Source organism: Ammospiza caudacuta, chromosome 3 (genome assembly GCF_027887145.1).
Source record: "Ammospiza caudacuta isolate bAmmCau1 chromosome 3, bAmmCau1.pri, whole genome shotgun sequence".
Lineage (NCBI taxonomy): Eukaryota > Metazoa > Chordata > Aves > Passeriformes > Passerellidae > Ammospiza > Ammospiza caudacuta.
The window spans coordinates 86609839-86624474 of record NC_080595.1 but is presented as its reverse complement, the minus strand read 5'-3'; the positions used below and the strand labels follow the sequence as shown (position 1 = coordinate 86624474).

The 14636-nt window shown below is 34.6% G+C and overlaps 1 protein-coding gene across 1 annotated transcript in view; it reads left to right on the top strand.

Annotated features, from left to right (window-relative positions):
* SNTG2 (syntrophin gamma 2) overlaps window positions 1–14636 on the top strand; it is a 119036-nt gene that overhangs the window by 50796 nt on the left and 53604 nt on the right. The window contains exons 8-9 of the mRNA XM_058802349.1: window positions 4079–4206; window positions 13220–13349. Of these exons, the coding sequence (XP_058658332.1) occupies window positions 4079–4206; window positions 13220–13349 (258 nt within the window). The remainder of the gene's footprint in view (window positions 1–4078; window positions 4207–13219; window positions 13350–14636) is intronic.

Genomic DNA, 14636 nt, shown 5'->3' with positions numbered 1-14636 from the left:
GTTGTTCTGCATGTGCCACATGGTAGCACTCAGGATGATTGCTGGTCAAAGCCCCATTCAGCCTGACCTTGGATGCCTCCAAAGATGGGGCATCATTTGTCTTTCTGCAAAGCAGACACTGTAATATGAGATTAAAAATACATTTAAAACCAAGTTTAATCTTGCTGAATAATGTGACCCTGAGTATTTCTGATTCCAAGTAAATTAACCCAGCTTCAGCCTTCCTGAAGCCCATGTTTAATGGAAAAGGCTGCATCAACTCAAAATAACACTGTGGCTGCTTTCAAGGGAGGGCTCTAGAAGGAGCTGGAAATTAAATTACTAGAGAAGGTTCAGAAAGACTTTCTTCTGATGACATGATATTTTTTTTGCAGAGATTTAAAATCAATAACAGTTTAAAAGAAAGGGAAACTGAGTTTCCCAAACTCTGTGAATTATATGGCACAAAAAGAGGAAAATTTGACAGTCCCAGCCAGCTGGGATCTTTTCCTCTTCCTTCTTATGCTGTTAGTGGAAACTTAACTATAGAGACATGTCTGATTACATCTCCCCATTAGTAGTGGACTTTCTGAACTTATTCTACCTCTTGGAAGACTTTTTTGTTGCACCATAATGACTAGTTATATAATTGTTTAAGAAAGCCTAAAACACTTGCCTACAGTGTCATTCATAGGTCAGTGATTGCTAATGGGATACTGAGTCAGGCCCTCCTCCACGTCAGCAGTACACAGCTGTCCCAGGTAGGTAGTGATTATGTGTCATTAAAACTTGATTCTTGTTCACTGTTCTGTCAAAAACGAGGTTTTTGTGTTCAATCCATTTCTTAATGGGCAGGTGTTAAAGCAAATTGGCATTAATTGGCAACATTGTTGGTGACCTCAGCAGAAAACTGAAGGTATGAAATGATCAAGAGCATAAAAGCTGTGATTACAGAGATGAGCTCTATTTTAGTGCTTTGGAGGAATGATGTGAAGAGTTTTCAAGATGAGCAGCAGTAGCTGTTTAGCGGAGAAATGCCTTGAAGGTCAGCCAGCTCACTACACTGGGTCAGACCAAAGAACCATCCAGCCAAAAAGCTTGTTCCCAGAAAATGCCTTCAAGAGAATGCAAGAACAGAGGAAATATGTACAATTATTTCTGGGAATATTTCCTGCATCTCTTGTGACTTCTGACATAGATGCTTCCTGAACCAGTTTGTTATATAGACTAACACATTCATTCTCTGTTTTTATCCTATGTCTTTTACTTCTAATCAATACCCCTGCTTCTTATGTGAAAATACCAAGTGAACCACTGTTTCTTAACCCCTTTCTCTGTTATTTATTTTTTACATATCTCAGTCATACAATTCTCTCTGCAGTTTCTTTTCCAGACCAATGAATCTTTATCTAATTGTTAAAAAAAATTTCAAGATCTAAATTTTGAGTTGTAATCACCTGTTCATACCCCATAACAGTGGGAAAAGTTAATATTGTTTTTCTTCATGTGCATTGCTCATGCATGCATTGATCATTGCATAAATTTATCTACTATATTTTTAGCAGTTCTTTTATCTCTCATTCAGTATATTGAGATTCTTAGACAGTGCTTTCTCTTGTTTTTTTTACTTGCTTCCTTCTCAGTTTCTTATTTTTATCCTTGTGTTTTGCCGAGAATATATCACGGAGTCTCAGATTGAATTGTTCATAGATTACAGGTTAAATAGAACAAAATGAGCTGCTGGTCCTATGATAGAATTTTGTTTCTCTGCAATGGTCTTTTGGACATATGTATTCCCTGGTTTGCCCTTAAGAAAATGAAGAGGAGTAATTCCAACTTTATGCTCTACAATAAACTGGTTAGTAGAGTATGGCTTCATAAGAAATACATATTTGACACTTAGACTAGCTTGACCCCTTCATACCCTTTTGCTGTTCTTGGCCATTAATGTTCAGATCATGCAGTAGGGTTTCTGCAGATATAAGTAGTTTGGAACCGTGGGGAAAAAAATAAATTATTCCTTCTAGTGTACTTTTCAAATATCAAATCTTTGAAATTGTCTGGGGAAGACCCATTTGCTTTAGGAGTTCTCAGCAGTTTTAACAGTTTAGTATTTTGACATGAATATTTCTATGCTGCAGTTTCATAGCTTTGGGGTTAATAGATATTTGACCAAGTGATGTTGGCCAATTTTCCCTTTCAATTCATTAACCTAATGAATAGCTGTGATGTACATTTTCTAAAATTCTAGCTTTTACTTGCATTGAGATACTTTTTCTTTATGCTGATACCCTACTGAAGCATTTGATTGAAGTGCAAGGGACTCAAATGGAAACATTAAATTGCCTATGTGACCTACTAATTTTTTTTTCCCTGCCAAATGCTCTTAAATTACCTAGAATATTACAGAATATTTATCAGGATGTTCAATAACCTGTTAAAAGAAGTAAAATTAATAGCTCACAAGAAAAATATATTTATGTTTAAATTGTCTAAATGTTTTCTGCATCTTGAGAGTTTAGAGTGTGGGAACAATCAATGATGTTGTTCTAGGAATTTTTGTTCCTTTATTTTCTCATTCTTGGATTCAGTGATCATAATCAAGTATTTCTATTCTTGATATAAATGTCTAGGAATAAAACAATGTCTTGTTTTATTCCTAGACATTTTGGTTTCCAGACAGACAATGTTAGATTATGTTGATCCTTTTCAACTTCAGATTGCATGGGGTTCTGTCAATTATTTTGGTTCATGCAGAATTCTGTAATAAGTGTCAGATTCTTCATTCTGATACTAATAAATTTATTCTAGATTTTAAATTCACCTTAGCCTTTTGTGTCTAATTTCATAAAACAAAACTAGTGTGTGTACTTGATTATGAAATACTAATACTGCAAAAACACCAGGACATCTCAGTCAAATGAGACCTGTGTGGTTCTAGGGGATAGCAAATGCTCTAAATGAAATTCTTGTCCCCAAAATAAATTCTGTCCAAAACACTCCTTTGTGCTACCAACTCCAGGAATTTCATTACAATTTGTTCTTTTACTAGGAAATTATACTCTGTCATTAAGTCTCAGTCATCCTGTTAGAATTTGAAACTCATTATTTTGATTTATTTAAAGAAGTAAATAGATCAGCCCTTGTTGACTGTAAGAAGGGGCTTTAAAGGGGAAAATGTAATCCTAAATCCTTATGAGCAAGTAAAAGAAACAAATCATTCCTAGAATGCTTTTTATTATGTGTAAGTTTTATGGGTTTTGAACACCTGGCAGAACAGAACTGAATTTGGGTCATTCTGTGGTTTCTTTGCTTTCATAAATACTACTCAGTGATTATGAACAGCTGATATAAAAATAACTAACTTTCAACTCTGTTTTCTACTGGAAAGTTCTCCACTCAGTGTAGGATTAAAAAAATTGGTTCGGAAAGAGCACAAATGCCTAACTTTGACCTAAATGTATATGTCTGTAAATCTTTCTCAGCCAACTTTGTGTAAATTTTACTGGTATCTTTATACAAGAGTGAAATGCTCAACTCTTGCCTTTCTAGTAGAGACATTTGAAGAAAGACTTCAAAGATAAAATTTCAAAAGTCATCCATCTATAGTATGATAACACAGGAATAAGAATTTCAAATCTACTCCTAAATTATATAAGAGCACAATGCACAAATAAATATTCTAGTGTAGTATTTAATTAGGATATTATTTATATCCTTTTCTCTTGATGATAGAAGGATGCAGAAGAGTCATACAGAACAAATTAATTTAAACTACAAATGTATATTATGCTGCATTTAGAATAAAATCATGGTATTTATGGCTGAAAGGTCTTTACTTTCTAGTATCAGTTATCAATATTAACAAAAATTTAGATGTGTTTAATGTTAAAGCAATACTGAAATTGCACCAAGAGCAAAATATCAAGATGGGTAACATACGAGCTTTCATTTCTCTACTCCACTCTGAGTTTCTTGAATACTTTTATTGTGATGATTATTCACTTCTGAGACAAACAGAGCCAGAGATGCATATTCATGGGTTTTTCACTATATTGTATTCTAAGCTCTCCTACTGTTTCTCATTTATTCTGCACAGGCTCCATCATCACCTTCTTCACCCATAGCTAATGAACCAAAATACGAGAAGCGCTGGCTAGACACCTTATCAGTTCCTCTGTCGATGGCTCGAATCTCGAGGTACAAAACCGGAACAGATAAATTAAGGTTTGTAATCTGAAAGGGGAGGCACTGGGTTAGTTAGCTGTACAAAGTGTTTTGCTGTGGATTGTTGGCTTTACAGGACCTGAGTGGAGATATGCAATTCTTCTTATTAAAAGCTATGCAGTTCATCTTCTCCCAAGATTAATGGTATTCATGGTGATTACCAAAGATAAGATAAAGCTCCTAAAATACATTTCTATAATCTGTTGTATCTTGGGAATTCAGTTAGCATCAGCAGCTAGCACAAAAGTTAATCCTGGTGCTATTTGAATGAATTTTGAAGCTACTACATTTCCTTCAGTATACCTAATAGGATACTTCTATATTCCCCAATTCTAATATTGTCAATTAACTCCCCTTTATCATTATAAATGATGACACAGTGCATAATCATCATGCCTGTGCTATCATGTCATGTAGATATACTTTTATCAGTGTCATAAAGAAATTCATATTGATGAGATTTTGGCAAAGTACATGGTACAAAATACTGGATTTTTGATCATAGATTTTTTTTTTGCATCTCAGAGACATAACTAATGGTTAATAAACTGTGGAATAGAATGTCAGAGGCTATTTTACTGGGCTTCAGGAAATATAAAAGCAAAAGTGAAGTTTAATAAAGCGTCAATAAATAATATGCTTGAGAAAGTTTTACACATTGCAGAATACATAAGCTTTTTCTGCAAACCATTCTGTGGTGCAACTCTCTCAAATCTACCAGTAGTTGTAGGCCAAGCAGTCCATAGTTCTCCATATGGATTGGAACAGGAGTTCATTCACTGTCCTTATTTTCCATGGTCTTTAGGGGTTGCCCTATTTTTATTTGCCTTTAATCCATATTAAGAAGATAATTGGAATCTCTATAGAAGAATCAATGTACAGGTCACCTGCTATGAGGAGGTACTAGAAATTCGTGTGAAAACCTTTTTTGACTTCTGCCAGATTTTTTACCTGTTTCCTCAAAATTACCTGAAACACATTATTTTTCCAGTAGGACAGATATGCTGCTTTAACTTACAGTAATTCATCTTCTAAGGCAGTTGGCAGCTCCTCTCCCAGACTTTGTGTTAAAGCATCACACGTGAATAATAAATTGTCCAGAAAAGTTTTAGCTTCTTCCACAGACTTTCTTTGGACTCTTAATTCTCTTCAACTTAGTGTCTCATCACTTCTCCACCACTTTCTTCCTCTCTACTTCAACTAACAAATTCTGCTGTCCAGTCTTGCCCAACCTATCACAGACCTATCACATTCAAGGCTTAGACATTCAGTGAATTAAATAAAAAAATCTCAGTGTTCATATTTAGGCATCAACTTATCATCAGTGTTCTAGAATATGAAGGATAAATGGGAGAGGACAGAACATTTAAACCTCTGACTTCAGTTACCACCCTGATAAATTTCATTCCTGTGCTGTGTACTTTACACATTAGATGGAGAAATCCCAAGGGATTCCAGTTCCCAGAAGAGTGGCATGTGAATTTTGAGAATTCTCTGAAGTAAAACGGCTCCAGCTTTGTACTGGGTCTGGCTGAGATGGAGCTCATCTTTATAGTAGTGCACATGGTGCTGTGTTTTCATTTGTGACTAAAGCAGTATTAATAGCACACCAGTATAGTGGTTGTTGCTGACCAGGGCTTGCAGACCATCAAGGCTTTCTCTTTTTCTTGGTCTGTCCTACACAGTAAATAGACCCAGGGTAGGCAAGAATTTAAGAGGAGGCATAAGCAGGACCAGTGAACCAAACTGACCAAAGGAATATTCCATGATGTGCAGTATCTTTGCTCAGCAATAAAAACTGAGCAGAGAGGGCGTGGGGAAAGTGAGCCATTTCGTGGAGACTGACAGGATATCATTTTGCTTGTGAGAGATAGTGAGTGGTTGTATTTGCATCACTTGCTTTGTTGTAATTTCATTAGATGGGGGTTTTCCCACTTCTGTTTATTTATTAAACTTCCTTTATTTCAGTTTATGAGGTTTTTTCTTCTTCAAATCCTCTCTGCTATGCCTCTGGAGAGGGCTGGGGGAGTGAATGGCAGTGTGGATTCCTGGCTGCTGGCCCGAGATCAGCCCATCACAGATATGTTTTTTGTGTAAGATCTGAGGAACTTAGTGCTTTCAGTTTTAGTCTTGGAGAGACATATTCTCTTGTGATGTATCTCACTCCCATATATATTTAGTATATATTCCACTCTTCTGTTATTAGTGGGTGTTTTATTATTGTTGTATACACTCTGAAGGAGTATGAACTAATGCCATAAAGCCTACTGTCATCCCATGATACTTTACTTCTAGAGTAAGTGCTCCTTGCTTGTTTTGGTGAACCAACAAATTATCTATATGAGCATTAAAGGGATATTGCCTTGAGGCTAAGTGTGGATGAGGCGTTTCCCATATTCTTACTAAAAGTGGGATTTCTGTGCCTGAGGACACCAGACTCTTCTTACCATGTACTGAAATGCATGTATGTATTTTTGCTATTATCCAAACATGATATCCTCTTTTTGCATTTCCCCATGTTCCCCATGTTCATATATGTATAGTGTCCAACATATGTCTTCTGTAATTACTCTCTAAAATCAAATATTTGCTCTGCATGAAATAAAACCTCTGATCAGTCTAGATAAAAATCCAGCTTTCAACCACATCTGCCTGTCTTTGTTCCCTTTTAGATTGCAGACATCAGTCTAAAGCCATTGGAGTGAGCACAAATTCATTCCCCTGAATGGATCCCAGATCCTTCTGACTGATTTCCTAATTTTACCATATTTATTTGGAGCCTATTTTCATACATGGCTTGACAGCATGTTTGTTTTGCCTGTACTACATGAGTCCATGAGTCTGTCATAACTTGTATGTATCCAGCATGTTCTTGGGCTGTATTATATCCTTTGTGGTTAAACTGTGCAGTTTAAATTCTTCTGTAGTTCAGTTGAGTTTTCCAGTAGCTTTGCCCAAAAAAAAGGCATACTTTCAGCATACTCCTGTGTCATGAGATGGCCAAGATCACATGTATCTGTTTGATTCTAATTTGTTGTTCATGTGAAAAGAAAGGCAACTTGCCTCTGGCTTTTCATTTCACTTGACTTTTTATTGTATTTTTCACAGGAAGTCTTTAGACTGTGACTTAATGACACAAGAATATTTTTTTCATATATTTTTAATTCTGTTAACACCACATGCATTAACAGAAACAAGAGAGAATGGGATAGGTATTTTCCTTCCATATAAAGGAATGGCTAAAATGCTGCACACTGGGCATGTGAAATATGTTTATCAATACCACAAAACAAAAGCAAAAAAAATTTCTTCTGAATATTTTAAAGGAAAGATAAGAAACATAGTAGATGTCATTCCTGTTCTCAATGGAAGATTAAACTTTGTATCAACTACTGAAATCAGCTTGAATTAGTGTATTTCACATTCTTGATATGGTTGGAGTCTGTCTGAAGGTATTTATATATGTAGCATGCTAATTAGTCTTTTTGATTAGTTAGAAATTCATCATTTTTTTATTCATTTGCCCTTATTATATAGCACTACTGCTTTTATTATTCTAGACTTCTCACTAATCCATCAATGTAATTTTTCTCTGTGAGAAGTAAGGCAATATAAATGTAGTGAGAATGCTATTGCTGTGAATAGTCTTAATTTCTTAATTGCTAGTTGGCAATAGAAGCATTTTTTGACTGTTGAGGATTGAATTTGTCAATAAATGTGATGTAAGCTTAACAGAGATATAATATCAGTAAGTTTTTCTCACCCAAAGGAATTTGTGGTTCATATTCTAGTTTGAGATGGTTTTCTTTTTTAAGATAGAAAACTAAAGATAGGTAGTCTTTTAGAAGTGAGGAATACAGATCATGCACTGTAGTCTTTCATTTTTGTTATGTAATTTTTATTTGGGGAAATGCAGATATTACTATTTTTAGTCCTTACAGCTGATACTGGTAGTAATGTATAATTATTTTATACAGTGTATTGGCAGAAGCTTTGAGTAAAGGTACAATACATATAACATCTTGAACATTATGAGTTGAGAGACTGAAGAAAAAATGCTTATTTCGAATATGGGAGACTGAAATAGTGAGTGGAATGAAAGTAATTCATGCCCAGTAGCTATGAGCCCATGTAACTGTGATGTCAATTACAAAACAACCTAATTAGATTTAGTGCTATTTTTATTTCTTGGTATTCTGACCATTGCAATTACTCCAAAGTATTGTGTGTTTTTAATTTTTTGTTAATGTGTTCACTGGGTTCTAACAGATTTTTTCTGAAGAATGATATTTTTCATTTATCATTTCAGTAAGATAACAAAATTCCTTTAATTAGGTAAATAAATTGAAAAGTAAGAAATTGAATGAACCATTTTGAAAAAATCTTGAAATTAAGCACACTGAGTTACAAAACTAAATGAACTTTCTCACAGTTTTCTGACACATCAGTTAGAAAATATCTGTAGAAGTATATATGTTTGCCTTACTTCAGTTATCTTACTTGGTTTCTATAACTGTAATGAAAATAAAAGTTACAATACTGGAATCAAAATTTTCCCCCGAAAACCACAAACATAAAATGCAATTAAGTTTATGTTTAATGTTTTGATATCTTCTGAGCTACACGGTTTCTGTTGATAGTGCAGTTATATGCTCACATTTAAGCATTTTGTAAGGTCCAAGGTTCTGTGACATTTACAATATAAAATCCCATTACTTCTAAAATGATATTTCAAAGAGATTAAGTAATTCACATCCTTCCTTTTGGAGAATTTCCACTCAGATATACCCATAGTCCTTAGAACTTCAGTCTAAGCAGATATTCTAGCAAGAGGGCCGTGTAGTATTATAAACAAGCCACAATAAAATGTTGTAACAAAAGCAATGAAAACTAGCTCAAACATAAAAAAAATTATACAAACAGGAGGAAGTACTGATTCAGGACCTGGGAAGATGCAAAGCTGATCAAATCCATCTGTCTGTATCAGCATGGTAGTAAAGATGAAAGAGTTGCAGTCAAGCCTACATCTAGATTTTTGTAGAAATATCTATATAATGAAATACCTATATAAGTCTAAGAGAGATGGCTTCACATGCTGCAGATACTAAAAAGTAAAAATATATGCTTTGCTGGATTTCTTAGCCTTCAGTAAAGTAAAAGTTCAGCTCTTCCCATTTCAGCTGGCACTGAAAATACTTTTTATCTTAGAAAAGTCTTTGGATTTAACACCTCTATAGCAGCAAACTGCTTGTATGGAAAAATTTCCTTACTAATATTAATTAGTAGTACTTGTTTGAATGTGTCAATGGAAAGAAGAAAACGTAAAGTCTTATCTGTTATTCTGACTGTCATGCTCACAAAGAGTGTTTATTTTATTACAAGAAATTAATACCATAAACAAACTCCAGAAGAGACCAGGAATGCAGATCTATTCATAATTTCACCATGAAAGTGAGATAGAAAGACACTGAGTATTGAAAATGGTGCCTCATGCTCCTTAGCAGAAATGCTTGAAGGAAACAAATTTACAGATAAGGAGAAAAATCTCAAAGTAAGAAATGTGATGGCAGTGCAACACAAATTTCTAGTATTTAGGAAATGCAAATATTAAGTTCTTGCTCTAGTTGCAGTAGTCAGTAGCATAACTTCAGTAACAGAAGATGTAGAAATTTCCTCTGTCTGTGTTTTAAAATCATCTTAGGGCCTCAGGGAAAAAAGAAATACAAACCAACAATGAAAATAAAAACCTACAGCAACTTCATAGCATCTTGAAACCTTTCAAACTTATTATTTGGTATTAAATGGAAAACTCCTCCTTGACAGCTAACAGGAGTAGGTGCTTTGTTGTGTCTTTTTTTTCTTTTCTCTGTTTTGAGGAAATGGCAGAGAGAAATGCATGTCACTTAAGCCTGTAGGATTTATTTTCTTGTGAATTCCAATGCCATCTTGGTGCTTGCTTTGATTGTTTCACTTAAAACAAAAGCCTTAGGATTTATTTTGTTAAGCTTTTGTTTTTAGTTTGGATATCTCTTTTTACTTGTAGCCTTCTGCACACTATGCTTTTTAGAACACAGTGTGGTACATGGAACAATATCAATATATTATGGGATCTTCAGAGAGAAACTTTTGTAACTGAAAGCAAGAAATAAAGTAAAGTTTGTAGTAAAGTTGATTAAGATTCAGGGCAAAATCACCGTGTTACTACCATGACTGGCATATATAAACTTTGAAAAGCACTGGCTGTTTTTTTGTCCAATGTCATTTACGCTGAACTGCTTTCTGCTAAAACCACCTTCCTGCCAAGCCAGCCCAGTGGGGACAGCAGTGCCCCAAAGGTCTCAGTCTCGTGTGCCAGGCAATGTGACCACCACTGGCTCATCAGAAGCCTTGAACCCTGGGAAAAGAATGTCCTGGTGTCCGTGTGCTGGAGCAAGGGAACGAGCTCTGCAGGCAGGGCCTGGGGACCTTGGCAGACTCCTCACTGAGCAGGAGCCAGCTGAGCACAGGTTCAGTGGTGAAGTCCCATATAAGGGGCTGTGTTAGCAATAACATAGTCAAGGGAAATGGTTGTTCTCATCTGTCCTCATCTACTTGCATTCCTGAGGCCACACCTGAGGTAGCTCCCTCTGTGTCCAATTTTGGTGTTCCTGTGGAAAAGATTTGTATTTTAAGAAAGTTAGTGAGGAGGCTGGACTAAGGGACTAGCAGGATTCCTCACACCCTATTTGATTCTGTGCAAATGTCATGTTAGTGAAGTGTTTGATCTCTAGATGAATATTGAATATTATTAACTGTCTGTAGTTGATCACTATATTTTAAAAAGGAGTTTTAGTGTAATCCACGCTATCACCAGCACCCTGTTTCAAATGGTAAAATATTCGGTGATTTTTATAATAAAAGTTGTTTTTTTAAATTTTGATTGCCTGTTTTGGTTGCCTCAATTGTTAACCGAGGAGTTCCCTTCTGTGATCTTTCATCAGCCACATAGGGAACTTTGTGCCACTGGAATAAGGCATTCAGGTCTTTGTGTGTCTGCAGAGGCTGAGTTAGTATCTAGACACCCTGTGGCTCCATGGAGAGCACATACTATTGCTTGGCTCTCTTAAATGCTCTGGACAGCCCTCTTGCAGTGTAAGGATCCTACCATCTTAGCTTTGATATTTGAATGGGATACCTAAGCTGGGCGTTGTGAAGGGCTTCTCCTCACAGCATTAAATTAAGTCTGTTTGCAGACACCAGTGTGTATCAATGCATAAGGGCTGACAGATTCTCACTGTCTCAGTGGGATGTTGAGGAAATGATACCATAAGTCATTTTATTACAGCACTGTTGGGATCTATGTCAGAACCTTAGGTAAAAAGAACAATATGTTTGGGACGTGATTATTTTACTCAGTTTACTTGAAGGCAATAAAAGGGTTTTTTTAATCTTTTTTTTTTTCTTTCTGAAGAGGTGAAAGAGATTACTGGAATAAAAGTTACACAGAATTGTGCCACTGCCATAAAGTTTTAGTATTCCCATGATTATTCAATCATGAAAGAAAAATGGACAATTGGCTGATACATATCTAAGTCTTTAGGCCAAGCATGTTAATTTTTGCAAACAGCAGATATAATGCTTTACAGCTTCTTTAAAAGCAAAGCATCTCACATATATCTATTCAAATACATTGTTTTATTTATATTGTGTATAATGGGTAGTCCTTTTCTAGCAAGTATATAGAGTTCAGTATTCATGTTCACCATCAAACTCCCTACAAATGACAAAGGTTAGGTTAATAACTTTTTTCTCTAAGTCAGGAATGAATAACTGCACATAAACCACTATATGTCATTTAGAATGTTGACATATGTCATCAATTAAGCAGTAGAGGATTTTACCTTACATCAAAGATCCCCAGGAAGACTCAGCAACTTCACAGAGCAGTATTCTGATTCATTAGTTAGCTTTCTTCTAGGTTGGTACCAAAAATGGGGCAATATAGCATATAAGTATAAATATCTAATATACAAATGTAGAAGGTGGTGGTGATATTCTCCATACTATACACAAAACAAATGTATGCAAAATCATTGAGCTAATTATAATTGTCTTTCACAATAGTATGTAACTAAAATTTAACTCTCCTGGCAATCATAGGCATTTAAATAATCTGGTTGTCTTTCTGAAGTTTAGTTCTTGCAACTATTGTGTGTCACTTTTTTTAAATTTAGACCACTGTACTTTCATGGCACTAGTTAATGAGCTTTTGTGGTTCCTGTAGGAAAATTTTAAGAGTTAAAAAAGCATATCCCACCACCATTCAGGTGTAGGGAATTTCAAAGGTACATATGCAGTGCCTTACTTACTGCAGATAGTGAGGGAAGGAAAGCATTGGTATTTTCAGAATAAAGTTGCTGTAAATAAAAGTTGCATTAAAATTTAACAAAATGCAGTTACACATTAGCCTGTGCCAATGCTGTTTTGAGATGACTAGGGAAAATTTTTGAAGAAGCTTTTAAGAACGTTTTTCAAATTCCTATGGCATAAGAGTGCTTGAAGTAAGCATTGCTTTGAATACTACATAAAAAAAACTTTAGGAATCCAAGAAATGGAAGCTAAGGAAGACAGTGCTTTGAATCTTCATACATTCCCAGTAAATGAAGCCAAAGTGCAATAAATAAAATTGGCATTTTGGTTTTAAAAAACACTATTTTTGTCTTTAAAAAGGCCCAGTGCATATTTCCTGAATACAGTACCTTAAGTTCAATAATTATGAACATAATATATATACCCAGAGGAATTAAATGATCATCAGCACTTGTATATATTGGTACAGAGAAAATATTTCTTGTATCTGTTACTCTTGGTACTGCCCTATTATCCTTGGGTTTGTTGCCTTTCTATTGATTGGTAAATTAAACAGTCAAAAACTTGTCAAAAGGCATAAAAATCACTTGAACACTGATAAATATTGGGCAGTTTCAGAAAACTGACATATCTTCCTTTACGGATATATTTCTTCTTACTGCAGATCTAATGCATTTGAAGTGCTGGCACTCGATGGAGTTAGTACTGGGATACTTCAGTTTTATACAGCCCAGGAGAGTGCTGACTGGCTGAGAGCAATGTCTACTAACATCAGTGATTTGACACTTCAAAATGTATGTTACTTTCTGCATATTTTCTTGTTCATACTATTGTAAAGTTATTTCTAGTTTTCAAAAGGTAAAAAACAATTCACCTTTAAGTACAATATATAAAATGCTTGTGTATGGGGAGGAAAAAGAGAAAGGACAAAATAGGGAGAGCTGCCTGATCAAAAGTATCAAGAAGTTTTCAAGGCTTGCAGTGTTAGCATAGAACAGAAACCAGTAGAAAATCAGATTGCATTTATCATTTTAATGATTTTTAGGTCAAAATATGTATCAGTAGTGGTCATTTCACAGAGCTTTAGATGTGACCAAATATTTCATTTTCACATTTTTGTAGTTAAACCATGCTTGAAATTAGCATTTGTTGCTTTTTATTTTTTATTTTACCTTAATAAAGTAATGTTCAGCAGCTCTTTGTTAGATTTGTTTATTTTGAAACAAGCATGTGAAAATTCTGTAGCTAGTGAAGAATGATTTACTGAGACTTACTGGACAGAGTAATTTTACATCTCTGAGTTGTCTAAGAGTTGATTTATTTAAGGACACATTATTCCATCTCACTTCCTAGAAGTATAAAGATGCCTATACTATTTTAAGTTACTCCTGTAAATTAATAAGTAACAATTGTCTTTGCAAATGGAAGTATTAACTGGTCCCCAGAGAAACAGAAAATTACTATTTGGACAGCACATCTATTATTCCATCAAAGAGCAGCTAAAAAACATTGATAATTATGGAATTAATGATGAAGTTAAATAGGGAACTCAATAATGTACAATTTTGAAAGTATATTTGTCTTTAAAAAATGATAAAATTCAGTGATGAAAATGCAATAGCACAGCTGTCCCTGAAAAAATTGCCTGTGCAGGTTTTAATATTTTCTTTCTCTACGTGCGCATAGTCTGTTAACTTCTTTCGTAAAATATGATTTAGTAGCCTGACTTTTATTTGTGCTTTGTACTCTAAATGAACTGTTGCTTAGGTCTCCAGATTACATTGTGAAGAATTTGTATTAAATTTCAACATAAATCTTTAAGTCTGTTGGTTAAAACAGACTTAAAATTTAATTTGTTTTCCTATTCTTCAAAAGCTACATGAATCACATTTGATCATAATAGTTCATTTATTCCATTAATTCTTTTAAAATATTCAATTGCTTAAACAATCTCCTTGTCAAAATCAGACATTTTTGCTTATGACGTGTTCTTTTCAAATACTATTTAGTGACTCAGATAATGTACATGGTATTATTATGTAATAATTCTAAGAAAGTGTATGGTAATATTTCTAGAGAAA